The sequence below is a fragment of the Aplosporella prunicola genome (assembly GCF_010093885.1).
Source record: "Aplosporella prunicola CBS 121167 unplaced genomic scaffold K452scaffold_17, whole genome shotgun sequence".
NCBI lineage: Eukaryota > Fungi > Ascomycota > Dothideomycetes > Botryosphaeriales > Aplosporellaceae > Aplosporella > Aplosporella prunicola.
The window spans coordinates 111,881-137,843 of NW_022983545.1; the positions used below are offsets into that span (position 1 = coordinate 111,881).

The window sequence follows — 25,963 nt, forward strand, 5'->3', positions numbered from 1 at the left end:
TTCGCCATCGATGATGTCCTTCTCGTCTGCACAAGACACGCTTCAAGTGAGAGGCTCCACGTGAGAGGCATTGCAAGATAACACGGCGTATGAGCAGTGGTGAGATGGTAATACGTCCGTATAAGGAGTGGTTTATGCCCTGGACAGGGACACGCTAGCCTATCACGAGAGAGCGGCGTCGTCATTGTGCCGAGGAGCTGAGCATTGAAGGCGGCTTTGCGGGACGCCAAGTAAAGCACACGTCAGAACGTGGCCCCGGGATTACAGCGGACAGTGACGGCTCGGTGTGGAGGAGCTGTCGCGGTGGCTCGAAAAGGCGTTGAAGAGCGCGCCGCACTTCCCGACGGACTTTTTGTTGGCTCCTCGGCGCAACTTCACAATTTCCGGCGACCCCTTAAACAGCGCGACTCAGCCGCGACCCTCCGCTTTTTTCCACTCCACCAAGATCTTTTCTTGTCGTCGTGCGCGTCGCTCCTTCTTGGGTAGATTCAGCGTCTCTTCTTCTTCCCATTCCCTGTCCCCGGCTCCACTCGTCCTTCACGTTGCGCCGACCGCGGTCCTTTTGGAAATCTCACCCTCCTCTGCTTCAGCCCGCAGCGCGCATATAGACCGTCCCTATAGCATCATGTCGAAGCCAGACTGGATCCAATTCGGCGTGCCGACGCTTGACCGTCCCTTCGGCTTGGCGTTATGGCCCATTTTCGAGAAGGCCTTCGAGTCGGTCAAGGGCTACAAGCCGCAGGACTTCCGCTTCGTCGTCGGCGAGACGCCCATGTCGACTTTCAAGACGACCGTGACGACGCTGATCGCCTACTACATTATAATCTTGGGCGGCCGCGAGGTTATGAGGAACAGGCCGGCGTTCAAGCTCAATGGCCCGTTCAAGATTCACAACTTCTACCTCACGGCCATCAGTTTCATTCTTTTGACGCTCTTCTTGGAGCAGTTGATTCCCGAGATTGTGCGCAACGGCATCTTCCATGCCATCTGCGATCACGAGGGCGGCTGGACCGACAAGCTGGTTATCCTCTATTACGTGAGTTGCGACAATGCCGTGTTTGCGACTACAACGCATGCTAACATAGCGCGCAGCTCAACTACCTGACCAAGTTCCTCGAGCTCATTGATACCTGCTTCCTTTTCCTGAAGAAGAAGCCGCTCAGTACGTCCAACCCCATAAGCAATTGGAGGGGTTTGAAGAGAAGCGAAGGAGGACAAGCCGTGCTAACATTTGGCAGCCTTCCTGCACACCTACCACCATGGCGCGACTGCTCTGCTTTGCTACACCCAGCTCATCGGTAACACCGCCGTGTCCTGGGTGCCTATTACCCTGAACTTGATGGTCCACGTGGTCATGTACTGGTACTACTTCCAGAGCGCCCGCGGCATCCGTATTTGGTGGAAGCAATACATCACGATCATGCAGATCATCCAGTTCGTTCTCGACCTTGGTAAGCTGCCGCCCGCGAATGCACTCCATGATACAGCTCTAACAATCTGCTAGGCTTCGTCTACTTCGCTTCCTACACATATTTCACCTCCGTTTACTTCCCCTGGATGCCGAATGCGGGCAAGTGCGCCGGCGAGGAATTTGCGGCATTCTCCGGCATGGCTATCCTCAGCTCATACCTCGTCCTCTTCATTCTCTTCTACTTTGCGACTTACAAGAAGCCTGCTCCCAAGGGCCGTTCTCGCGCCAAGAGCGCTCTGGTCGAAATGAAGGACGAGAAGGTTCCCACCGCGGCTGCAGTCCGCCGCCGTCTCAGCGGCGCTGCTTCTACAGCAAACGCCTACCATTCTCCCGCGGCTACCAACGGCCGCGTCACCCGCTCGCGCAAGGCGTAAGCGTGGTTTCGCCGTGCGCAAGCACCAGGCAGCGCGATCTTCAAGCATTGATCCTTTCCACTTTGGACCTTCTGAGCACAACAAACTTTAGGGGAAATGGGCAGCAATGACACAATATACAACTCATCACCGGAGTTGGACACACGGAACACGGATTTTATGACCTCGGGGGTCATCGAAGGGTACCCGGACCGACCCAGGGCTGCTCCGTTGATGCCTTCGCTTTTGCTCGAAGCAGCCCTTTCACATAGAGCTTATTGTAATACCGCCAAACCTTCGTTATGTATGATGAATAGCGTAGAACTACTGTACAGAACGGAACCGGGGAAGAGACGTCCATCACGGACGGTAATGCATAATCGGTTTTCGGATAACGACATTCAAAGCCTTGTGGAATTGATTGTGAGCGGTTTGCAATTCCATGATTGGCTTCGCGCAGTTACTTTAACGTCCGGCACCGTGAAGCGAGATGGTGATAAGTGTACGGAGTAGAAGAAAAGACCCAGTTAAGGTGTGTAGAGTCTGTGCGTGCTCTAAGAGCTTTTCACCTATACCTAGGACTCAGGCTGGAGCTAGGCAAGCAGTACTCTGTAGGGACTGCTTGTATCCTCCACTGTCTCGCTAGACGGTGGATCTCGGTTCGCGATGACGGACGTTATACAGCTGGAAACTTTGGTTTCGTGACGGTATTCTGGCGTTTTCATACCCGCATAAGGTTCTAGTTATGGAGGTCGACAGAGCTTTTCTGTCCGGTTGATATTTATTGTTCGCAGGAAGGTTGAGGGATTCTACGGATACAATTCTGCGCGCCGAAGCGGACACGACATGGCTTTGCATGGGTGAAGCAAGGAGCAGTCCAATGGCGGGTTGGGGATTGTCGTTGCAAGATGAGGGTGCTGCACGTGACCGAGCTGTCATGGGTTTTTTGCCGGGCGAAGGTAACCTCGTAAGCCGGATCCAGTCAGTCAGGTCATGAACATCTAGCTCAAACGCCCTCACCTACATCACCATCAACCCACCCACCCCGACTTTCTCCCCGCAAAATGTCCGCCAGCTTCCTGCGCGTCGCGGTCCGTAGCCGCCCAGCCTTCTTCGCCCAGGCCCCTGTGCGCCGCGCTGCCTTTGTCGCGCCTGTCGCTCACAAGAGCTTCAGCACCTCAGTCCGCCGCGCCGGCGGTGAGGACACTCACGCCGACCACCACGAGGAGAGCTTCGAGGAGTTCACTGCCAGGTACGACGATCATTGAGAGTGCGGTCTGGGACGCCAATGGCAGCTCCGCCGCTCCGGAGCGCGGTTTGCATGTCGCGCTGCTGTGCCCCTCAGCCAGCCGCACCGCACATTGCGCGTCGAGCGAGCGAACAGCCTGCTGACGGTGTGCTTTCACCAATGGACAGGTACGAGAAGGAATTCGACTCCGTCCAGGATGTCTTCGAGCTTCAGGTACGTTGTGTGCTATGCCGGGCATCTCTGCTAGCAAGCAGGGGCCTGTGCGCGAGCGGCTTGGCCAGCGATACCATCATAACGACGTCGCTGATTCGAGCGTCCATCAGCGCAACCTGAACAACGCGTTCGCGTACGATCTCGTTCCCTCTCCCACGGTCATCACCGCCGCTCTGAGGGCTGCGCGCCGCGTCAACGACTACCCCACCGCCGTCAGGATCTTCGAGGGTGCGTAGCCGAATTCCTCTGCACCCCCCCAAATTCTGCTCCTCGACGCTTTCCCGCGCAGAAGCTTCCCTTCTAAAATGCGACAACGAGCTTCGATCGCCAAAACAATAGTTGCGCCGCTAACATACCCCAGGCATCAAGGCCAAGGTCGAGAACCAGGGCCAGTATGACGAGTACGTGAAGGAGCTGGAGCCTCTGAGGGAAGAGCTGGGCGTCAACCTCAAGGAGTCTCTGTACCCCGAGAATTAAACAGTCCGGGTCTCTAATAGACGGTCTTCGTCGCTGCACCGTGCATTGAGGGAATAACCGGCGCGATAACGGCTGAAGATGCGGACTTGCCCGGCAAGCGGGAGCAGGTGGTAGAGGGGAGAATTGGCCGCGGAGGGCGACTTGTATCATCATGGAAAATAGTCGTTGGTCCAAAGCAATTGTACAGCTTTCCTTGCCGCGTGCGGACGCTGCCTCTTGACGAAGTGTAGTAGGGCTGTTTCGCTCGCATCTCATTCGCAGGCACGACCTGCACCAAGACCCACCGGTCTACTTCCCGACGCCCGACGGCAAGCTGTGTCGCAGTGTCTGAGACACGACCGACTGCCCGAGATCCGATCAAATTAACTGTGGCCGGCATGTGACTGCACGCGCAGCCTCCAAATGTAGCCAGTGCAATCGATTCCAGACATTTTCGTACGACGTACGACTGCTGGAATTTGTACGACGGTCGGAGGGTTAAATTGTTTAGGTTTACATGCCCTTGTGAACTACATCATCTAGCTGCGAGCGGAGGATCTGGATCCAGCTACGGACATACATAAGGAGTACTTCAATCACTCGTAGGGGTATGTTGATATGATTGCAGTATTCGTAGCACTTGATTTTGGAGCGAGTTGGTGCACTTCCGCTGCTATGGAGTACGGCTCCCTGTAGGGGTACGGTAAACGATTTCCATTTCTGTAACACTTCAATCCGGAGCGACCTGATACACTTCTGCTGCTACGGAGTATCGTTCACTGTAGGGATACGAATGACGTTGTCTACCTCTGCAACATTCAAACCCAGAGCGATTTTGGCATATTTTTGCGGCTAAGAAGTACCGCTCACTGTAGGGATATGAATATCAATTTCTGTCTCTGTAACTGTAGACTTTGGTCTGGCTTGAACAACATCTGTCCGGTTAATGTTCAACATCTCAAGGGACCCATAAAGGCTTCCTCCACGCTAATATTACCGTACTCATCCCGACCAAGTCATCCGTTGCGTAGTATATATACAACGCCAAAAAAGAAAACGACACTGACCGTCTAGACCACATTCGGCATTTAACGTTACTTACCAACCCTAGTACAAACAGTCAACGACATCGGCATAATCAATGACTGAAGGGCGTGCGGGATTTTGCTCCAGGCGCGCTCGCGGATGCTTTGATCGGCCCGCGAACCAAAATCTGCAGCGCTGTCGGCGCGCCAAGCACAGCGATCCCCGCCCCCACCAAGTCGACCTGCGTAAGTTCGCGTACCAACTTTGCTTCCCTTCCTGAATGCTGTGAACCACCATATTTCCGCGTCCTTCGCCTGAAAATGGCCGCGACGCAAGACCCCTTCCTCGTGATCCCCGGATCTTCCGCCTTCTCCGACTTCCGCTGCGCGAAGCTCGCCAAGGAGCTTGGTGCGGAGTCCGTCCGTGCCATATGGATTCACTTCGTCAACCCGTATGCCGAGCTCGACAGCACTCAGCTACGCGTCCTTGAGCAGCTGCTGCACTATGGTGACACCCCCAGTGCCGACGATCGCCTTTACCACACCCTGCTCGACGCTCTCATCCGTAATGGCGAGCCCCGCGACGAGAACACGGCCCTCTTCTACGTCAGCCCTAGGCCTGGCACCATCTCGCCCTGGAGCTCCCAAGCTACCAGCATTGCTCATGTCTGCACCCTCAAAGAGTCTGTGAAGCGCGTCGAGCGCGGCATGGTCATCGCTGCCACCTACAGCGACGACAAGCGCCTCGGGGCCGAGGACATCCCCAAACCTGACCTCCTCCACGACCGCATGACGCAGACGATATCCCGCAAGTCCCCCAACCTCAACACCATCTTCGGTGAGCATGAGCCCGCTCCTGCCACCAGCGTCGACCTCTTTTCTGAGGGCACCACGCCCAAGGATGCGCTTCAGAAGGCGAACCGCGAGATGGGTCTGGCGCTCGACGCGTCTGAGATCGATTATCTGGTGGAGGCCTACACTGAGCACCTGAAGAGGGGCCCGACAGATGTCGAACTGTTCATGTTCGCGCAAGTCAACTCGGAGCATTGCAGGCACAAGCAGTTCAACGCAGAGTGGACCATTGACGGTATTCGTAAGAACACCAGTCTCTTTGGCATGATCAGGAACACTCACAAGAAGCACCCCCACTTCACTGTGAGCGCGTACAGCGACAATGCTGCTGTGCTTGAAGGAGACAACGCGAGCCACTGGGCGCCTAACAACGCCACTGGCGAGTGGATGCAGACTAGGGAACTTGTTCACTTCCTGGCCAAGGTCGAGACGCACAACCACCCCACTGCCGTTTCTCCTTACCCTGGTGCTGCAACTGGCTCTGGCGGTGAAATCAGAGATGAGGGTGCAGTTGGCCGTGGCTCGAAACCTAAGGCCGGTCTTACTGGTTTCAACGTCTCGGATCTCCACATCCCGGGCTTCGAGCAACCTTGGGAGATTGATGTCGGAAGACCTGTGCATATTGCCAGCGCTCTGGACATCATGCTCGAGGCTCCTATCGGCAGTGCTACCTTCAACAACGAATTTGGTAGACCTTGCACCACTGGTTACTTCCGCACTCTGACCACCAAGGTCCCTGTCGACGACAAGGAGACCGAGATCAGAGGTTACCACAAGCCGATTATGCTTGCGGGTGGTGTCGGAACGATCAGGCCCCAGCATGCGCTGAAGGACCCCGAGTTGGTTCCGCCGGGATCCCACCTTATTGTGATGGGTGGCCCTGCCATGCTGATTGGTTTGGGCGGTGGAGCCGCATCTAGCATCCAGTCTGGTGAAGGTTCCGTCGAGTTGGACTTTGCCAGCGTTCAGCGCGGCAACGCTGAGGTCCAGCGCAGAGTCCAGGAGGTCATCAACACTTGCACCTCTCTTGGCCCTCAGAACCCTATCAAGTTTATCCACGATGTTGGTGCTGGTGGTCTTTCCAATGCTCTACCCGAGCTTGTCCACGATTCTGGTCTTGGTGCCACCTTCGAGCTTCGTGAAGTTGACAACGCTGACAAGGGCATGAGCCCGATGGAGATTTGGTGCTGTGAGGCTCAGGAGCGTTACGTCCTAGCCGTTGGTCCGGATGACCTTGACTTTTTCAAGAAGATTTGCAAGAGGGAGCGCTGTGGCTACTCTGTCGTCGGACAAGCCAACGGCAGCCGTGAGGCGCACAACAACCAGCTTGTCCTGATGGACCGCGATTCTGAGGAGTACCCTAAGCCTATCGACCTGCCCATGTCCATTTTGTTCGGCAAGCCCCCGAAGATGACGAGGATTGTCGAGTCAAGAAAGCTTAAGCTGCCTGTCTTCGACACGACCTTGTCGGCTTACATCCCGGATATTGAGCCTGAGGGCCTGTTCCCGGAGGCTGTCTCCAGGGTTCTTACTCTGCCTTCTGTCGGCTCTAAGTCCTTCCTTATCACCATTGGCGACCGTACCGTTGGTGGTCTTACCGTCCGTGACCAGATGGTCGGCCCATGGCAGACCCCCGTTGCTGACGTTTCAGTGACTGCAACTTCGCTTATGCCTGGCGTCAAGACTGGTGAGGCCATGGCAATGGGCGAGAAGCCGACGTTGGCTCTTATCTCTCCTGCCGCCTCTGCACGCATGGCTGTGGCCGAGTCCCTTATGAACCTTGCTGCCGCCAGCCTCCCCGACCGTCTCGCTCGCATTCGTCTTTCCGCCAACTGGATGGCTGCTAGCAGCCACCCCGGTGATGGCGCCGCCCTGTACGAAGCTGTTGAGGCTATCGGCATGGATCTTTGCCCCAAGTTGGGTATCAGCATTCCTGTCGGCAAGGACTCCATGTCCATGAAGATGAAGTGGAATGACGCCGAGTCTCAGGAGCCTAGAGAAGTCACTGCTCCTATGTCGCTGGTCATCTCTGCGTTTGCGCCGGTTGAATCTATTGAAAAGACTTGGACGCCTGCTCTCCATCGCCTGGAAGATGTTGGCGAGACCGCATTGATGTTTGTCGACCTCGCCCAGGGCAAGAAGGCCATGGGTGGTTCTGCTATCGCCCAAGTCTTCGGCCAGGTTGGTGACGAGGCGCCAGACGTCCGCGATGTGGACATGATCAAGGATTACTATGACGCCATTGAGCAGCTGCACGGCTCTGGCATAGTTCTCGCCTACCACGACCGTTCTGATGGCGGTCTCTTCACCACCCTCGTGGAGATGATGTTTGCTGGTCGCTGCGGTCTTGAAGTCATGACGGATGACATCTGCGCCTCTGCCGATACGAAGGACCTCATCGAGTCTCTGTTCAACGAAGAGCTCGGCGCTGTCTTCCAAATCAGGAAGAAGGACGAGACCGAGTTCCGTCGCTGCTTCGCCACTTGCGGCCCGCCCGCAGGAATGATCAAGAAGATTGGCCGTGTGCCTGTTGCTACCAAGCAGAACCTAGTTCTCACCCGGGAGGCCCGCGTCATCTACAAGACCAGCCGTAAGGAGCTGCAGAGCATGTGGGCCGCGACTTCTTACCACATGCAGAAGCTTCGTGACAACCCAGCGTGTGCTCAGGCCGAGTACGAGAACATCATCGACGATGTCGATCCCGGTCTGCACTACAACTTGACGTTCAACCCTAAGGACGGCATCATGCCCTTGACCTCATCTATCAGCTCCTTGGTGACTGCCAAGCCGCGCGTGGCCATCCTGCGCGAGGAGGGTGTCAACGGTCAGGCTGAAATGGCTTTTGCTTTCAACGTTGCAGGCTTCAGCGCCATCGACGTGCACATGACGGACATTCTGACTGGCCGCGTTTCTTTGGCATCGTTCCAAGGTCTCGCGGCCTGTGGTGGTTTCTCCTACGCCGACGTCCTTGGTGCCGGTCAGGGCTGGGCCAAGTCGGTGCTGCTGCACTCCGAGACGCGCGCCGAATTCCAGAACTTCTTCGAGCGCAAGGACACATTCGCGCTGGGCGTATGCAACGGTTGCCAGTTCCTGTCGCGCATTGCGGAGATTATCCCTGGCGCGCAAGCGTGGCCAACGTTCGAGCGCAACGCGTCGGAGCAGTACGAAGCGCGCGTCTGCATGGTCGAAGTCAACGACCCGCCCGAGAAGGCCAACCCGTCCGTCTTCCTGCACGGCATGCACGGCTCGAAGCTGCCGATCGTGGTGGCGCACGGCGAGGGCCGCGCGACGTTCCCGACGGGCCCGGCCGCCACCACCTCCCCCGAGGTCCTGCAGAACGAGGGCCTTGTCGCTATGCAGTACATCGACAACCGCGGGCGCCCGACCGAGCGCTACCCCTACAACCCCAACGGCTCGCCGCAGGGTATCACGGCTGTGCGCTCGCCTGACGGCCGCGTCCTGGCTATGATGCCCCACCCCGAGCGCACTATCCTTAAGGACGTCACGAGCTGGGCGCCGAGGGAGCAGAGCGAGACGTGGGGCGAGTTTGGACCGTGGGTGCGCATGTTCAAGAGCGCGCGTAGGTGGGTCGGCTAGTGCGGTGCAGTGCGGTGCGGTGCGGGGCAAGTTGATGCAGTAGGAGAGGGAGGGGGGTCGTGGCTTGAGTCCATTGGACGGGAGCGCACTTCTCTTTCTTTTCCCCGTTTCCTTATGCACGCATGCAGACACATTCTGGACACGGAAGGCCTTTGTTTGCCATGTCTCGGTTTGTTTTCTCTTTTCTATCTGCTTTTTTCGCGGCGTTGAGAAAGATGGGCCGGATGGGTGGGTGGGTGGTGAGTGACGGGCTGGATGGACGGGTGAGAGGGATGGATGGGTGCACATATGCACGAAAAAGAATTGATTAGGATATCGAAAGATAGAAAAACGAATACGAAAAATTATCTGGTAGCTTTGTATCGTGTGGTTTGGTTTGCTGCCTGGTTGCTGATTTGGAGAGGGGGAAGGGGTTGGAGGTATAAAATAAAGCCCTGTCGTGGCTGTCTTTGTTTCCTCTGCCAGACTAACTGACATCATTTCACCCTTCCGGACGAAATCAGGATCGCTGTCTGGTCTGACAAGGGTCCGAAGCAGCCGCTTCAGAGTGTTGGATTGGGTGAGACATGTTAGCACTTGCCAGCTAATCGAATCGAGAGCATTGCTTTTTGTCGTTTATCACTCTGGAATTATACTAAGCATCATCACTACCGTGGACGGGTACAGTGTATCTAGGAAATGTGATGCTGTTGGTCAGCGGAGAGGCTGATCCTGCTCTGTTCCTGGTGACACTGAATGTTAAAATGACTGACGGTGTTGCTGGAACATGGCTGTGGGGAGAGACGGTGTACCCGGGTTTTTTCTTTTCGGGGCTGATCAGTTTCTGTTCCCATGACCGGGTTGTTGTTGGCGTGGTCGAGAGCTTGGTGGCGGCGCGGGATGTCTGCTTTTTATTCATGAGAGCGCTTTTTCTAAGCTACATGCAGAGTTTTCTTCATGGCTTGCACTCGGGGGCAGTGTAGTGATAGCTTTTCTCTCGTGGTTACTTGGGGTTGTGGCTTGTGAGGTATCTCAGAATGACAGGCGTGGGTTGAGGTCGTGGCTACTTCAAGGCATACAGTGGTCAACGCCATGTTCTTTGAAGCTCTCGTGGGCGTTTCTGCGTCTCAAACATTTCGGACCTGCCCTGGTTGTGGAAATATTGTCAGGAGAATGTGAAATGCGACCTGCAACCTCGTTTCTGCGGAGATGTCTTCGCGCTGCCCAAAGCGGCACTGTCGGGTATTTACATAGCACAGCAGCTCGCCCGAGCACTGGAATAGACAACGCTGACGCCGTTCTGATCTCAATTCGCTACCGAAATCCAACTACGTTCTGTGCACCCGAAATGGTTCACCAGTCCTAAACTGCAGTAGCGACATGAGCGTCGCATACGCTAAAGCAGGCGAAGAAGCAGCAGTACGGCTGGCTATAAAGCCAAATGTTGGAAACAGCTCTGGTTCTCTGCGTGAATCTCATCGAACGAGATCGGGCTAAGATAGCCAGAAGTCATATTCTCAGCATATCTGATGTGCCCGTCCGGCGCGGCTGTCACTCCAAACTTGTACTACTTCGCAAGAGCAGGCCCACAACTTGCCTGGATCGAGGCCCTCGTTTCATGTCATTCAGCACTTTAAAAACATACTGAACGTCACCACCGCTGAGATCTTGTATCGGCTAGCAAGGGAAAGAGTCGGTGTCCATCAGCATCCGGACAGTACAACTCAGCCATAGCGGGTTCAACCGCTTCAATGTCCGTTTTTGTATTGCTTATAGTAACGTGCTCGTACCTGAATCCCCCATCCTGTGTGACGTCTTGGCGTAGACTTGTTTTGGTAAGACCTCTTTTGCCTTTAGGTTCTTGCAAGAAGACCGTAGCCGGAAGCATATATATGATGCCGAGATGATGCTCTCGCCGCCACTTGGTTCTACTCTTTCTTCCGACGATGGCATTGTCAATGGTCGTTTCGATGTGTTTTTGGCTCGAGATGATTTGCCCACCGTTTTTGACCATATTGTCTACCCTCATGATATATACCTAGATAGATATATCGCTTCCTTCCTTACACTAATACGTCTAAAATTTCATGAGCTTATAGCATATCCTTGCGGTTTTATGTATCCTTTTCTTCATGTCCTTTTGACAACTTTCGTGCCCTTGCATATTTTTCACTTTATACCTTTATGGGGCACCTTCGTTCTTCGAATATTAATATCCTTATAGATTTATAAGTACTTTTATACCCTCAACCCTTTTCACTTTCGTGGATATCTAGGAACAGCCAGCAGTAGCGTTGTAGCAAACTACAACTACCAAAAGAGTATTCGGTAGGTACGGTAGACTTCATCAAACATACAGTTAAAGAGTAGGCAAACAATCCGATGCATTTCAACAACCGCTTCACTAAGCATGATCTCAGCAGTACAAACGCTCTCTTACGAAGCCACAATTCAAAAAGCAATTACCAGAAACGCAAACTCAGCGAAAAAGAAGTCCAGAGCGAAATCCCCCGCGCCTCACCAGCCTAGACCCCAAACAAGAACGGCAGAGGCTCCACCCCGCGTCTCGAGAACAAAAAAGGCGTGTTCTCAGGCTCTTCTTTCCAAGCACCAGCAACGTCAGCCATGCCATCTCTTTCAAAAAAGAAAAACGGCACCCCCGCATCCCCGTCCCCATCTTCTTCGTCTTTCTCGACAGCAGTACCACTGGTGCCATTGCCAGCACCAGCCGTCTCGTTCCGTTCGAAAAACAGAACCCGCGTGCTTGCATTCCTTCCTCCCTTGCCATCAGCACTAGCAGCAACACCAGCAGTCCCATTCCACCCAGCCGTGCCATTCTTCTCATCAAAAGAAAACGGCATCCCGGCCCCCATCTCTTCTTTTACATCCGCAGCCACAGCCCCAGCAGCACCAACATCAAGACCACCATGGCGAACCAAAGGCCACAGCAGCCACTTCGCCATCGAACGCATCCACGAGGTCTAAGGCGGTTAGTTTAGTATTTCTTTACTTGCTTGGAGCAACATAAAAGCAACATATAAGCAATATTAAAAAAGACAGCAGAAACAACAAAAAGCAACAAGCCGAGAGACATAAATACAAAAAACAAAAAACAGAATAAAGAAAAGGAAAGAACAGAACAAACTCACCTCCTTCACAGCCCCAGCCTCAACCTTAGTATCCTTCTGTCCCGCTACTAAGTCTCTTGCAAAAAGCGCAGGCACCTCTCCACCAACGCCGACGCCGACGCCGACATCGCCTTTCGTGGCATTAGCCGGCAGCGGCGCTCCAGAAACACTGACAGCAGTGAGGGCGACAGCCGCGCAGAGCGAGAGGGTGGTAGTGGGGCGCATTTTTGCTGGTCGTGATCTCGTGTGTAGATATTGGGATGGTTTCGGAAGGAGTGTTTGCTTGTTTGTGGATTTTTAGAGTGTGAAAGTTAGGAAGGGGGAGGGAAGAGGGGCAGGAGGTTATATATGTGACAGAGAGCGTGTGTGTTCTGCCTGGGAAAAAGCGTGGTTAGGCGAGAGAGTATTGTTGTTTTGACTGCATCCAAGCCGAAAAACTATGGTGTAGCTACCTGTCTAACGTCCGTTACCGTGAAGCGAGATTCACCGCGAAGCGAGATGGTGATATGTGTACAGAGAAGAGACACAGTTAAAGTGTGTAGAAGCTCTGTACGGAGGAGAAGAAGAGTCCCAGTTAGGATATATAGAGCCTCTGTGTGCTCTAAGACCTTTTCGCCCATACCTGGGACTCGGGATAGGAGCTAAACAAGGAGTAATCCGTAGGGACTGCTTGTATCGTCCCCTGTATCGCTATACGGTGGATCTCGCTTCACGGTGACGGTCGTTACGTGGGCAAAAGATCTTTTCCTGCGGTAGATGTCTGCAAGATTTGGGTCTGAACCAGAATTGCCTCACGCCCCGCTCCCCCTCACGCCCGCTCACTCCCCCTTCACCGTCTCCGCGAACCCGCTCCTCTCCAAATCCGACGCGTCATCATTCTTATCCGGCACCGCGCCCTCGGCCTTATCCTCCTCTAGCGCATCCTTATGCGCATCCAGCATGCGGTAAGCAGGGGGATTCCGTTTTGGCTCAGCCGGCCCATCGCTCTTGTACTGGTATCCTCTAACTCTTGGGCCCTGGCCCGTCTTCTCGGGCAACGTCGGCTCGTACACCTTCGCGAACGCCGCGCGCGCGTCTTCGAACGTCCCGTCAGCGATGGCGGCCCGCGCGGCGCTGAACAGCCGGTCCAGCACGCTGTGGTTGTGCACTTGCAGGAGCACCCAGCCGAGCATCTCTTTCGCGTGCAGCAGATGGTGGATGTAGGCGCAGTGGTGGGCTGTGCAGGCGTGGCAGGGGCAGGAGGGTTGGAGGGGAGCGAGCGCGGTCGCGTGCGAGGGGTTCCACATGTCGATGCCGAGGGGGAGTCTGGAGCCACTGTCTTGAGTGACCTTGGTGTCTGCTTCGGTAGGTGGGAAGGTGAACGAGAACGCAATGCCAGCGTCAGTGACTGCGGTTATGAAGGGCACGGTGAAAAGATCCATTCCCAGCGCCATCTCGTGCAGCAGCGCATGCGGCGTGGCCGGGTCACCGAGCGAGAGGCGCGGCAGCGGCGCGAGGTCCTCCGGTGTTTGGGCTAGGGACGCAGCGTCGTAGAGGGCAAGGCCGGAGAGGTGGGGGCGGAGCTCGTCAACCAACTCGTTCAGGTACCAGGACTGCATTTCGCGGTCGATAGGGAGAATCGGCGCGAAGATGTTGTATGCCGTGTCTTTAGTCGTCTTGTCCAGCCCGCCGCGACCGGCAACCATGTCGCGCGTCCAGGCGGTGGTGCGATCGCCCATCTTGTCCATGCGCTTAAGACTGGGCTTCTTGTGGCCGTACATGATATCCCCGAGTCCGACGACAATATCTGGGCGCAGCGCCTGCGCCGCAGAGGCATAGTACGCGGACGTGAGGGAACTGAAACCGACGGACGTGTGGACGGCAACGGACGCGTTGGTATTGGGGCCGGGACACTGAATCGGCGGCACGCGACGCGGGCCCAGCACGAGCAGTGCATCAGATGGTAGAGCGGCGAAGCGGCGCAGAGGCGAGTCGTCAGGCGTAGGGCAGGGCGTGTTGAAGACGGGCGGCGTCTGCTGTGGTGCTTTCTCTATGACTTGCAGGCTCCACGGAGAGCAGGCATGTCAGCCAGCGGGCCACTATTTTCCTTCCTGGCTACTCACAGTCTTCGAGCGCGAGGTACATGGAATTTATGTCCGTGTTTTTGCGCAGCATGTCCTGCGTGAGGTGCGGGATGACGCCGCGCGACGTGTAGCCCACATAGTGCGGCGTGTCCAGGGTCGCGCGGCCAGGTATCGACAGCTTGCCTATGCGGGGGGCAAGGATAGAGTCGGGCGAAGAGGTCTCGAAGGTGAGATTCCCACGGCTTGAGGTTGCGTCTGCCATGGTGTGGGAAGGTCGAGGAGCCGGGTAAGAGGTTCTAGTGTTGACGGTCAGCTTGACGAAGGAGTGGGCGTAAGTTGGAAGGATCTGACCTGCTCGAGAGTATCTTGCTCCACCGCACCCTCTTCATGTAGTGTACGATGTCTTGTCGCGTGGTTGAAGTTTCGTGGCTGAGCGTTTGGAAGCTTGTCATATTGAGTCATAGATGCAGTCGCCGACTAGACGCATGACTCGTCCCACATATGTAAACGCACTTGGTCTTTCACCTTCCTCCACCTTTCAACACCACTCCCACCACTCCAAGCTGACTCCGACACAAATTTCGGTCGATCGCTGCTCACACGACATGTCGCTAACCTCGGAAGACTAAAGCCAGATACTACTTCTAGGCTACAGCGCCCTTTGTGAATCATGGATCCATACGATATTTCGACTAGAGCTCAAGTCATAACTCTCAAGCAATATGGTGTTTCCGACGCTGACATAGAGCAACTTACAAGCATCCCAGTCATTCGAATCAAATTCATCTACGAGAATGCCCTCCTCCAAGGTCTTACAGCCGAAACTCACCTTGTCACCATGCGCCATACTACCAGTCACCGTGCGACTCTCGACAATCTACCGGTGGAGCTGCAACTCATCGTAGTCAGCTTCCTAGACCTCAAATCTCTCATCAAGATCCAGGGAGTGTCCAAGCACTGGAGATGCCTTGTCCGCGGATACAAGCGCGTCATCTACCCACCACGTCTTGCTCTACTGCAGTTGTACGAGGAGATCATCAACGCACCTTTGTTTCTGCCTTCACGGCCCCACATACTACCGCTACTTGAGGATTTCGACATTGATGAGCGTCAGCAACTCGCACGTTCGATGTACCGGTTCCCAGCAGAGTCCCAGCTGTGGGTGTCGGAGTGGCCGGCCAAGGCTACCATCTCGTGGGACTGGCCTTCTATCAACTATGACCTTATGGACGATGAAGAGAATGGAGAGGTTCCTTGGTGGAGATTGCCTGGCCGCAACCTGTTAACGAAAGTATACACGTGGAACAACGGTAGGGTGTCAGATGTCTTCTGCACGCTTATTGTTAGTGATACCTCTAGCCTCTGGAGCGCCCTCCGAAACGACGACGGGAGCCTAAAGGAGGGATTTGATGCCGAATTGTTCGATCTTTACCCTAAGGAAACGCACATCTCCGACTTGGCTTGTGAGCTCTGGGAAGGAACTAACGGATCAACCTATGTATTGCTCGGTCCAAACTACGGCGGCCCTCTCAACGGAACGATTCAGAAGGTCATGGTCACACCTGCGAACTACGATGACGATGAAGGTGAAGTGCAGGCTGAAATCGATCTAGATGGGGCCCAAGACTCAAGACACTACGTGGAGGCGGACTGGCTGGCATGGCTTCGGCGCAACATGCGCATAATCGACCATCAGTACAAAATTCATCTGAAGCGTCAAGACCGTTCGTAGAACTCTAGCACTCAATACACTGGCATATTCAATCCATAATCTTTTCTCTGTCCAATTCGTAATCCATCCCTTTGATATGATTCTTATACCATTAACCACCGCAGCCAACCCCACGCTGCCTAAACGAATAGCTCTCTCTCTACGCCATCAACTCCCCTCTGCCACAACCCACAATTAAAGTCTCCACCCTAATCGCGCCCAAAACCACTACTTACACAGCACACTGCCCCCCATAACCCGACGCAAAAGTCTAGGGCCCCAGGTAATTCTCTCACCCCCTCTAGACATTGCCCACCCCTTACCTACATAACAAGTCCAGATCCACGCTACCCACAGAGCCCTCCCTAACAAGTTACAACAAGACTATTACACCACAGGCAGTACGCACTAGACAACCACGTAAAAGCAAAAAGGTACAACATATAAAGTACTTAAGTAGATGTAATAATAGTAAAGAAATATACGCGGCCTAGCGTAGCTATGGCGGTATAGAAATAGAATATTTAAAGGATCAAGGTACGCAGAAGGGTGTAGAGAGGTAAGGTTTTATAGAGGGGGAAATACGTTATACGGGTTTGTGGATGCTGGCATGGAGGGTGGGTGAAGTGTCTAGAGAGGCTTACACTGCGCCATCACGTCGTGTGGGTAATTGCTGGGACCTACCCTACCTACCCTACCTACCTATGTATAAATATATATGCATACGTATACGCATACGTATGCACGGCTTGCCGCTTGGCGCTGCATACTACGCAGAGGAGAAGCTGGGGTAGGCGAGGCAGGGTGTGCGTGCGAGTAGCGCTTTGGGTGTCGTGTGGTGAGGTGCGGATGTGATGTGATGGGATGGTGGCGAGAGATGGTTGGGAAGGGAGGGGTGGTTGGTGGTTTTGTTGTGTGTGTGTGTTGAGTTATCTTTCGTACCTAGGCAGTAGGTAGGTATTGTAGGTAGGTAAAGATGCTGCTTTTGCTACTCTGCTCTGCTGCTTCTGCGTAGTCTACCTAGACAAGCAGACAGGAACCGCTCACCCAACCACGTCTACACACCATACCGTAGCCCCGTTAGATCATCTCGCACATATCAACCCCCTCGCCCCAAAGAGCCAAGACGGGAAAGACCCAAGACTCAAAAAAAGGAAACGCCACCCCATACCCCACCATACAATATCCCACCGCCTAGGTACTTACTTCCCCCCCTGTGCAGCAACCCACTCCTCATGCAGCTTCCTCTGCCTCTCCCACTCCTTCCTCAGCTTCTTCGTCCGGCTCTTCGGCAGCTCCTCGCCCTTCGCATCCCGCAAGGGCAGTCCCTCCTCATCCCAAGCACTATACTCCGCCGTCCTAAACATCTCCAAATGGGAGAGCTTAGCCTTCTCCGCAGCGGCGAGCGCCTTCGCGCGCTCCGCCTCCTCGCGCTCCGCTTTCGCCTTCGCCTTCGCCGCGGCCGCAGAAGCCTTCTGCTCGCGCGCCGCGACCAGCTCCGCTGACAGCGGCCGCACCAGTGCCGGCGCGTTGTCCCGGTCCTCCAGGTACACGCCTTGCTCCCACAGCTGCGTGTCCCGCAGCGCGTCGCACAGCGCCAGCAGCTCTTTGGCTGGCGCCTCGTGCGCCGCCAGCCGCGTCACCTCCGCCCGGAAATCCGTCAGGATCTGCGCGAACGGCAGGGCCTCGGCCGGCTGCTGCGTCGAGGGCTCGGGCGTCCCTGCCGCCAATGACGCCAGCGACGCGTGGTCCAGCGTGCTCGCCTTGGCGGCGCTGCGCACCGCGTCGCGCAGTGCGGACGTCGGATAGACGAAGGGCTCGGCGGCGGCGGGGATGGCGATGCCGCTCCAGCCGAGGCGGTTCACGTCGTCGAACGAGGCCGAGCCGTCCAGGCCGAACATGGTCGCCATCTTGGTGACCCAGCGGCCGAGGGTGAGGGCCGTTTCGTCCGACAGGGCCGCGCGCGTCGCCGCGCTGTTGTAGTCGGTGATCAGGCGGCTGACGACCTGCATGGCCGTGGGCGTGTCGAACGAGTCGCACAGCGCGGCGTCAAAGTCTGCTTGCGCGGCCGCAAAGGCCTGCATCAGCGCCGTGTCTTCGTCGGCAGAGGCCACGTTGGCCGGGCTCGGGTGCCGCTCCAGGTCCTTGACCTTGAAGAAGAAGTTGTTCAGCTTGTCCTCCCACGCCATGCCCTCCTTGACGAGGCCCTCGGTGATCTCGACCGGGTCCTTCCACCCGCCCAGCAGGAAGACGATGCGCAGCCCGCGCGGGGTCCAGTCGCCGCGGCCCAGCGCCTCGCGGATGGTCGTGAAGTTCTTGAGCGACTTTGACATCTTGGAGCCGGCAATCGAGAGGTGGCCCATGTGCAGGAAGTAGTTGATCCACTGGTGCGTCTGCGGGCCGTGGCGGCACTCGGACCAGTACGCCTCGCTCTGCGCGAGCTCGTTGTCGTGGTGCGGGAAAGCCAGGTCCACGCCGCCCGAGTGGATGTCGATGCGCTCGCCCAGCACGTCTGACGCCATGGCCGAGCATTCAATGTGCCAGCCCGGCCGACCCTGGCCCCAAGGGCTGGGCCACGCTGGCTCGCCCGGCTTCGACGACTTCCACAGCGCAAAGTCGGCGTCAGACCGCTTCTCGGTGCTCTTTTTGGTCAGCGCGCCCTCGCCGTCGGCCTGCAGGTCCTTGTCGTTGCGGTTCCACGGCTCCAGGCGCGCGTAGTTGTTGCCCTGCTTCTCAAAGGCCTGGATGTCAAAGTAGACGGACCCGTCGGTCGTGGGGTAGGCGAAGCCGTTCTTGACAATCTTTTCGACAAAGTCGACAATCTGCTGGCCGTACTCGGTGACGCGGGTGACGCGGTCGGGGTCCAGGCAGTTCAGCGCGCGCACGTCCTCCATGAAGCGGTTCTCGAACTTTTGCGTCAACTTGGTGAAGATGCTGTGGTCGTTGGAGTCGATCGTCGAGCCGTAGAGCGAGTCTAGGTAGGGCAGGAGCACGTCCTCGGTCTTGGTGTAGAACTCGGTCACGTCGATGGCCTTGGACTCGGAGAGGATCAGGGCCTGGGCCGCCGCCGACGCCGTCTTCAGATGCATCTTGACCTTGGCTTCCTTGTCGCCGGGCGCGGCGTCGCCCTCGAGCGCCTTGCCCTCCAGCACGTGTCCATAGGCCTTGTTCGACTCGTCGGCGAAGCTCGTGAGCTGCAGGTCGGCGGGCAGCAGAGGCAGGTTCTTCTTGACGTAGGCCTCAAAGGCCTTCTTGGCCGTGTCGAGGACGTCGGCGTCTAGGTCGGCGTGCTTCTCGGCAAATTGGGCGAGCAGATGCTGCTGGCGGCCGCGCAGGATAATCTTGTCGTCGACGTCGGTGATGTTCATGACGAACTGGACGTCGAAGCGGAAGTAGTCGCGCATGATGCGCCTGATGATGTCGGTGCTGACATAGTTGCGGGCGTGGCCCAGGTGGGCGTCGTCGTAGACGGTGGGGCCGCAGGCGTACCAGGAGACCTTGTTGCCGTCCTGGGGCACAAAGGGCGTCTTGGTGCGGGTCAGAGAGTTGTAGACTTTGAGGGGCGGCAGCTTCGTGTCCGGGCGCGGACTGGGCGCCTGCCACGGAGGCTGCGTGCGGGCAGACATTGTGACGGAGCGGAGGTGGGCGAGGCGAAGCTGCTTCTTGGTGGGGGTGAGGGATGCTGGGGGTGGCAGGCGGAAAAGGAGTGACAGGCGGGGCATTTACGAGCGGGCGCTCATTGTTGTACTGGGAGGCGTGAGTCAATGGCGCGACCTGTGTCCTCGCATGTGGTTGAAAGTGATCGACGGCGGGGCGGTGCGGCGCGCTCCGGGTCTGTCGCCGTCACCCTCTGGAACTTTTTCTTGCATCCATTCGATATACTCTTACTCCCTCTACTCAGCATCATGGCCGCCGTCCGCCCCTCGCCCTTCCTCGACCCCGGCGCCCGCATCGCCCAGGGCCAACTCGCCCTCATCCACCTCAAGCGCGACCTAATCACGCCCGTTGTCGTCGACCCTCAAACAACCTCCACCGATGGCTACGCCGAGCCCGTCGTGAACACGCGTTTCGGCTCCTTCCCGCACAGCGGCTTGCTCAACGTGCCCTGGGGCAGCCAAGTGCGCGCCGCCAACGTCGACACGGGCGCCCGCGGCCGCAAGGCAGGAGGAGGGAAGAAGCGCAAGCGCGACGACCAAAGCGCCCCGGCCACCGGCGACGACGACGACGAGAGCACCGCCAATTCTGCGTACGTATACATACCTACTGCTCCCTCTACAGCCGCGCAAACTACTAATTTAACTTTTACGCGCAGGAGAGAGACCACCGCCGCCTCGACTGGCTTCGCGCATATCCTCCCCCCAACCCCAGAGACCTGGACCGTCTCCCTCCCCCACCGCACCCAGGTCGTCTACACCCCAGACTACAGCTACGTGCTACAGCGGCTGCGGGTACGGCCAGGCGACACGATCATCGAGGCAGGCGCGGGCAGCGGGTCCTTCACGCACGCCTCAGTGCGCGCCGTCTTCAACGGGACAGCGTCGGAGGTGGAAGCAACAAATACGAGAAAGCGCAAGCGGCACGGCCACGTCTACAGCTTCGAGTTCCACGAGCCGCGCGCAGAACAGCTGCGCAAAGAGCTCGCCGAACACGGCCTCGACGCCCTCGTCACCGTCACCCACGCCGACGTCTACGAGCACGGCTTCCAGCCCTCCACCGCGCCCGCCGGGGGCGTCGCCGCCGACGCCATCTTCCTGGACCTGCCCGCGCCGTGGCTGGCTCTGAAGCACCTCACGCGCACGCTCAATACCGCGCCCGCCGAGTCGTCCACCCCCGCGCCGCCGGCCCCAGACGCAGACGCCGACGCCGACGAGGCCCACCGCGCCGCGGCCTGGCGCTCGCCGCTGAACCCGCGCAAGACGGTGCGCATCTGCACCTTCAGCCCGTGCATCGAGCAAGTGCAACGCACGACGGCCGAACTGCGACGACTGGGCTGGGTTAACATCGAGATGGTGGAGGTGCTGCACCGACGGCTGGACGTGCGGCGCGAGCGCGTCGGGCTGCAAGAAGAGGGGCTGCGTGGCGTGAACGCGACAGCAGCGACGGTGGACGAGGCGGTAGGGCGGCTGCGCGAGGTCGAGGGCCGCTTCAAGGCGTTCCACGAGCTGCAGAAGGAGAGCGCGGCCAGCAGCACCAACGCCAACACCCCGTCTGACGCTGCTGCTACGCCTGCAAACGCTCATCCTAACCGGCCGTCTTGGGGCCGCGAGACCAAGGAGCAGCGCCTGCAGAAGATTCGCGAGCGCGAGAAGCAGCGCAAGACGTGGAAGGAGGGCCGGCTGGTGCATCGCACCGAGCCCGAGATCAAGACGCATACCAGCTACTTGTGCTTTGCTCTGCTGCCGCGGGAGTGGAGCGAGGCGGACGAGGAGCGGGCGCAGCGGCGGTGGGGGAATGCTGGCGTGGGTGGTGCGGAGGAGGGAGAGGGCGAGGGCGAGGCCGCGGCGGAGAGCAAGGCCAAGGTCGTCAAGGTTGAGGCGTAGGTGTGTGTGTGCGTGCTGGGGGGACGATGTATGTACAGTACCATTCCAAGTGCGCCAGTGTGCGAGACTTACCTAGATACGCGCTCGAACCACGCACGGCTCGTGCAGATGAATCGACGCGCTCGATTTTTTTTTGACTTCTTTGCTCTCTCACTCACACACTCTCTCTTGGGGTTATGCTACCTGCTGTTGTTATCACAGTGAGGTTCTGCGGCTTACGATGGTGGCTGAGGTCCAGGTGGGCGAACAGGACCTAGTTGTTGAGAGGGTGAAGAGGAGAGACTTCCATAGGTACCGTACCTAAAGAAGCTGCCAAGGTGCGGGAGGGAAAGAAGCGCTCGTTCGTTACTGCTGTTGCCGGCGGAGTACTGCCTACCTACCTACCTACTACGGATTCTTACTTCCCACCGCTTCTACCAGGGAGGCAGGTGCGAGACAGGAGGGCAGGCGCCGGAGCGGTTGGAGGGATATCTATATAAGCCTCTCTCTCCCTATCTCTCTCTCTCTTAACTTCTCTTCCGTCTCTCGACTTCTTCTCCACACACTCTCTCCACACACTCTCTCCTCTAAGCTTTCATCTTCTGACCTCAAGACCCACCATCGGTCAAGAAGCCGGTAAGTTCCCATTACGTCGCTTCACTTCACCTCACCTTACCCTAACTCGATTTGTTGGGGATGCCATGTACGTGTTGGTGATGGGTTAGTGTGAATGGTTTGCTGATGTGAGGGTGTGAATAGAGACGTGATATCGAGGACGGAAACAGACGAGTCACCCGCGAAGAGGCAGAACGTATCCTTATGGCGGACGTGCTCGACAGAGAGCTAGGAGATGATGAGGGTGAAGTGGTGCGTGAAGACGGCAGCATCGAAATCTACAAAATCGGAGCATCGGGCAACAAGTCAGAGCACGGCACCGACGACAAAGACGAATCACTCGAGCAGCGCGTCCTTCGCGATCCCAGATGGGACAAACTCTCTAAACGCGCCCTGTACCGTTTCGCTGGCATCGCCATCAAAGCAGTAAGTTTAGCATCTGCGCATGACGACAAAAATCGACGGCTTCGAATTCCTTGTTGCTTACTGAATTCTTCTCATGTCTAGCAAGCGAGATCCACCATGAAGCAGCGCGTGTTTGACATGGGTGACAAGGCCGACGACAACGGCGCAAGCTCGTGCATCATCGAGTGCAATAACGGCGACCTTGTCATGGTTGACGATGAGTACGTCGTTCAGCCGCGGAAGCGCAAGCGCCTGCTCCCCTGCCGTTGCAAGATCTGCTTCCCAAGGAAGGTGTTTAAACTGGAGACATGGACCCCCGATAAAGCGTAGTTCGAGGCCGGCCTAGGTGATATGTGAGGCAGCGATGGAGATTGGAGATTGATGTGGTGCTTCCTTGCTGGCGTGGGATGGGGATGGGGTGCATCTGAGCTGGGCAAGGAATCGACAGTGTCGATTTTCACACTATCACGGCTTTCGGTATGGGCCATCCTCTTCATGGAGTCTATCTGGTAGACAATCTAAAAGTTTTGGTTTTTCATTGATATGGCACCGGCGGCTCTACCTTGTGAGGAACTGCCTGAAAAAAAGAGTACTGGTTCCGCAAAAATCCAAGAAAGACAAACGCCATGGTATGATCATGGAGGTAATAGCCACTCGCATCCAGTACTTTCAGTTCAACCCCACAAGTCGTCCAAGCCCACTCCCGCAGCGAAAGCCTCTCGCGACGCGTACTGCTCACAGTCGCAGGGCAAGGGCGTGTCATTAGGGTCAAGGGGATCGAAGACGAGCGTCTCCTTCTTCGGCATCGAGCAGCTCCGCATGATTTTGTCTAAATCAATGGACTCGATTTTGGGGAGTTTACCGTTATCTCTCCTAGTTAGGTAGTCGTTGGATGCATTTTGACCTGTTACCCCATTCCTCCCGATATAAGCATTTGGGCTGTTACCCGAATTCTTCCGATATGAGCAGTTTGGCCTGTTCCCCCCATTCGTCCTATGTATGCAATTTAACCAGGTATTCCCAATCCTCCATTAGAAGCAAACTAGAAAGATGAGTATGAATGCTCGAGGTGGCAACCATGCCCGATATGGTCAGATCCACTCAAGCACATGCCAGCCTAACCAAGGCGTAGTCCCTTTCCATACTTCTTCCAGGACTGGAACAGACCAGACTGAGGATCCCTTGTAGGGTGGTCCTCCGAGCCCTCCCCAGCCTGGAATACAGCTTGCTTCGAGCACACTGTGCAGTCGCAGGGTACCAGCTCATGGTCGGGCGCGAGTGGCTCATGGATGAGCTTTACCTTGTTTTTACCCTCCTGCAACTTGACAAAGTCACCGTTGTTGCATTGGACTAACTTGGTCGTTGCTCCCTCATCTTTGGCGGCCGCGGACATATCAACGATGTCCTGAGGGCGGAAGACTTCCTTCTCCTGTAGGCAATGTGAGTAACAAATCGATGCCGTTGATTTTCTCAACTTACCGCCCGGATGATTACATGCCCTATCCGTTCCTGACCGTGAAACGTGGATCTGTCCCAACGGCGGTCACTCTTCATCTTGTCCATGATCTCTGACTCTCCAACCGGCTTGTCCTTCTTGACGATGTCAATCGTCCCATCTGCTCGAATCACCTCCACTTCATCATCCGCCAATTCACCCTTGTACACATCGGCCAGAGAGGTAACGCGGATGTCGTCGTCATCGATGGAACCATCGTCGTCTCCGTACTCATCAGTAGCCGCGTTGCTGCTGTTGTCGGCGTCATCGTCGTCGTCATCGTCGTAAAGGCTGTCATCATCCGATGAGCCGCTCTCGGATTCCTCGTCCGGGTCAGAGGGTGAATGGTCGGGCTTAGCTCCCTCGACTTCCAGCTTCTATTAGTTTGTCCTCGTTAGCAAATCGAGTTCATCGATTCTCTAGGTACTCAGTGCCAGATGACATCCACAGTGAAGAGGTACTAACCTGTCTCTTCGTCACCTGTGCAAGAGACTCCTCCTGTTCCACGGCACGTTTTTTCTATTCATGTCACTGTGTTAACAATCGATGTCATCGAAATTGATCAAAAAACAAACATAGCCTGCCTGATAAGGGTGAAACTCACGGTTTTCTTTCCAACTGCGATCTTGGCATCCATGGTCTGGTAGGTATGTGATTAGTATGAGAAGGGAAAGTCTGTTAGAACCGAATGAGTTTGGGTATTAACGATAGAGATGAGGAGGTAGAGAAGTGGAAAGAAGATAGAGGAGTAGGATATTATATAGAATCACATTTTGGTACCTTCCGTTTGAGTTCGTGCGGTCGTACTTTCCCAATTTGAGTCGGCCAACGGTTTTCTTTCACAAGTCATAGACCGTAAGGTAGGTGCAAACAAGGCACTCCTCTTCGATTTCACACACACACAACTACTCTTTACTTCCATAGTCCGCCTTTCTTCCACCCACCACCCACCACCTGGCACCATCTTATACTTTGGAGTATATCTTAGTACTCTTATATATCTATACCTCTATACCATTTTACGTACTTTTATAACTAGTATAATTTTAATTTTATATAGTTATATAGTATCTACTAGCCGTAGTATAACAATCTATTATAACTACCTAAGGAGTACTCTACAGGTATCGTAGATATTACTTAACATGTAGTTAAGGGGTAGGCAGATTATCCGGTGCCTATACTTTCTCACACTCTACACTTCTTCCGCCCACAAACCAACTTCTTCCCCCACTAACACACCTCTTGCATATCAGACTTTCTTTCTATCCACGCATACTCACTCATCGTGAGTTATGCTTCGACAACGAGGGTGCCAAACTCTCCCTAAGTCGGGCGCTCCAGGATGTGAAAGATGCTATCGAGAACCCGCTATGGTTCGGCCTTTCGCACATGATCATCAACACCAACAAAGAACACCAAACCCCACCTCCGCTCCAAACCGCTGTCCACCATCACCCACAATCAGCGATGATGAACAACGATAACAAGAACACCGTGCATCTCTGTAACTCTAACAGCAAAGAAGCATTGCTTGACGCATCTGCAAATTGTTGCTGTACCAGGATTTGGTTCTTCTCATTGACTGTGCCATCAAAACGTAAAGCTTCAATGCCAGTGTCGTCTCACATGACCCGTGCCAGAATGACCAAGAACCGAAGATAGGTAGAAATTATAACTATTTCCCTTTTAGGGCACAGCTCTCTCAGTTGAGTGAAGGCGGATAGGACCAGTTGGACTCTCGTAGACGAGCCCTTCAAGCCTGGACAGGTATCTATGAACTGCAAGCATGTCTTTCTCGTTTCTCCCACACTCAGCTCATCTGCTCTGTC

General features: G+C 55.8%; 9 protein-coding genes across 9 annotated transcripts; 5 read left to right on the forward strand and 4 right to left on the reverse strand.

Moving 5' to 3' along the window:
* Positions 1-625: 625 nt before the first annotated feature.
* Positions 626-1,845, forward strand: K452DRAFT_309934 (uncharacterized protein; the record flags this gene model as incomplete). Its single annotated transcript, XM_033543291.1, has 4 exons — positions 626-1,036; positions 1,093-1,162; positions 1,239-1,451; positions 1,505-1,845. 4 exons carry the CDS (start codon positions 626-628, stop codon positions 1,843-1,845), a joined length of 1,035 nt encoding a protein of 344 aa, XP_033395858.1.
* A 964-nt stretch (positions 1,846-2,809) lies between these two features.
* On the forward strand, positions 2,810-3,962 carry K452DRAFT_288917 (uncharacterized protein). The gene is made up of 4 exons (XM_033540745.1): positions 2,810-3,076; positions 3,241-3,286; positions 3,397-3,514; positions 3,648-3,962. The coding sequence occupies exons 1-4, from the start codon at positions 2,889-2,891 to the stop codon at positions 3,761-3,763; spliced, it is 468 nt and encodes a 155-aa protein (XP_033395859.1). The 5' UTR covers positions 2,810-2,888; the 3' UTR covers positions 3,764-3,962.
* Positions 3,963-5,061: 1,099 nt separating this feature from the next.
* K452DRAFT_288918 (uncharacterized protein) lies at positions 5,062-9,622 on the forward strand. Its single transcript, XM_033540746.1, has one exon. It carries the CDS (start codon positions 5,089-5,091, stop codon positions 9,214-9,216), a length of 4,128 nt encoding a protein of 1,375 aa, XP_033395860.1. The 5' UTR covers positions 5,062-5,088; the 3' UTR covers positions 9,217-9,622.
* Positions 9,623-11,720: 2,098 nt separating this feature from the next.
* K452DRAFT_299542 (uncharacterized protein) lies at positions 11,721-12,548 on the reverse strand (the record flags this gene model as incomplete). The annotated part of the gene is made up of 2 exons (XM_033542236.1): positions 11,721-12,176; positions 12,345-12,548. The coding sequence occupies 2 exons, from the start codon at positions 12,546-12,548 to the stop codon at positions 11,721-11,723; spliced, it is 660 nt and encodes a 219-aa protein (XP_033395861.1).
* A 635-nt stretch (positions 12,549-13,183) lies between these two features.
* K452DRAFT_252796 (uncharacterized protein) lies at positions 13,184-14,780 on the reverse strand (the record flags this gene model as incomplete). Its single annotated transcript, XM_033538262.1, has 3 exons — positions 14,738-14,780; positions 14,426-14,682; positions 13,184-14,358 (listed from the first exon to the last, which is right to left on the reverse strand). Coding segments are annotated over exons 1-3 (1,470 nt in total), but the record flags the coding sequence as incomplete, so codon positions are not given.
* A 160-nt stretch (positions 14,781-14,940) lies between these two features.
* K452DRAFT_319699 (uncharacterized protein) lies at positions 14,941-16,118 on the forward strand (the record flags this gene model as incomplete). Its single annotated transcript, XM_033544257.1, has 1 exon — positions 14,941-16,118. Exon 1 carries the CDS (start codon positions 15,057-15,059, stop codon positions 16,116-16,118), a length of 1,062 nt encoding a protein of 353 aa, XP_033395863.1. The 5' UTR covers positions 14,941-15,056.
* A 941-nt stretch (positions 16,119-17,059) lies between these two features.
* K452DRAFT_288920 (uncharacterized protein) lies at positions 17,060-19,735 on the reverse strand. Its single transcript, XM_033540747.1, has one exon. It carries the CDS (start codon positions 19,721-19,723, stop codon positions 17,300-17,302), a length of 2,424 nt encoding a protein of 807 aa, XP_033395864.1. The 5' UTR covers positions 19,724-19,735; the 3' UTR covers positions 17,060-17,299.
* A 267-nt stretch (positions 19,736-20,002) lies between these two features.
* Positions 20,003-22,079, forward strand: K452DRAFT_319701 (uncharacterized protein; the record flags this gene model as incomplete). Its single annotated transcript, XM_033544258.1, has 2 exons — positions 20,003-20,343; positions 20,410-22,079. The coding sequence occupies 2 exons, from the start codon at positions 20,003-20,005 to the stop codon at positions 21,635-21,637; spliced, it is 1,569 nt and encodes a 522-aa protein (XP_033395865.1). The 3' UTR covers positions 21,638-22,079.
* A 1,674-nt stretch (positions 22,080-23,753) lies between these two features.
* K452DRAFT_299548 (uncharacterized protein) lies at positions 23,754-24,768 on the reverse strand (the record flags this gene model as incomplete). Its single annotated transcript, XM_033542237.1, has 4 exons — positions 23,754-24,065; positions 24,116-24,508; positions 24,597-24,650; positions 24,736-24,768. The coding sequence occupies 4 exons, from the start codon at positions 24,766-24,768 to the stop codon at positions 23,754-23,756; spliced, it is 792 nt and encodes a 263-aa protein (XP_033395866.1).
* Between the last annotated feature and the right edge of the window lie 1,195 nt (positions 24,769-25,963).

Bases quoted from the DNA above. Each gene is read 5' to 3' on its own strand.
- K452DRAFT_288918 (XM_033540746.1), top strand. From the start codon at position 5,089: ATGGCCGCGACGCAAGACCCCTTCCTCGTGATCCCCGGATCTTCCGCC.
- K452DRAFT_288917 (XM_033540745.1), top strand. From the start codon at position 2,889: ATGTCCGCCAGCTTCCTGCGCGTCGCGGTCCGTAGCCGCCCAGCCTTC. The intron at 3,077-3,240 runs GTACGACGATCA...ACCAATGGACAG, and splicing joins TTCGAGGAGTTCACTGCCAG to GTACGAGAAGGAATTCGACT. The intron at 3,515-3,647 runs GTGCGTAGCCGA...AACATACCCCAG, and splicing joins CGCCGTCAGGATCTTCGAGG to GCATCAAGGCCAAGGTCGAG.
- K452DRAFT_288920 (XM_033540747.1), bottom strand. From the start codon at position 19,723: ATGTCTGCCCGCACGCAGCCTCCGTGGCAGGCGCCCAGTCCGCGCCCG.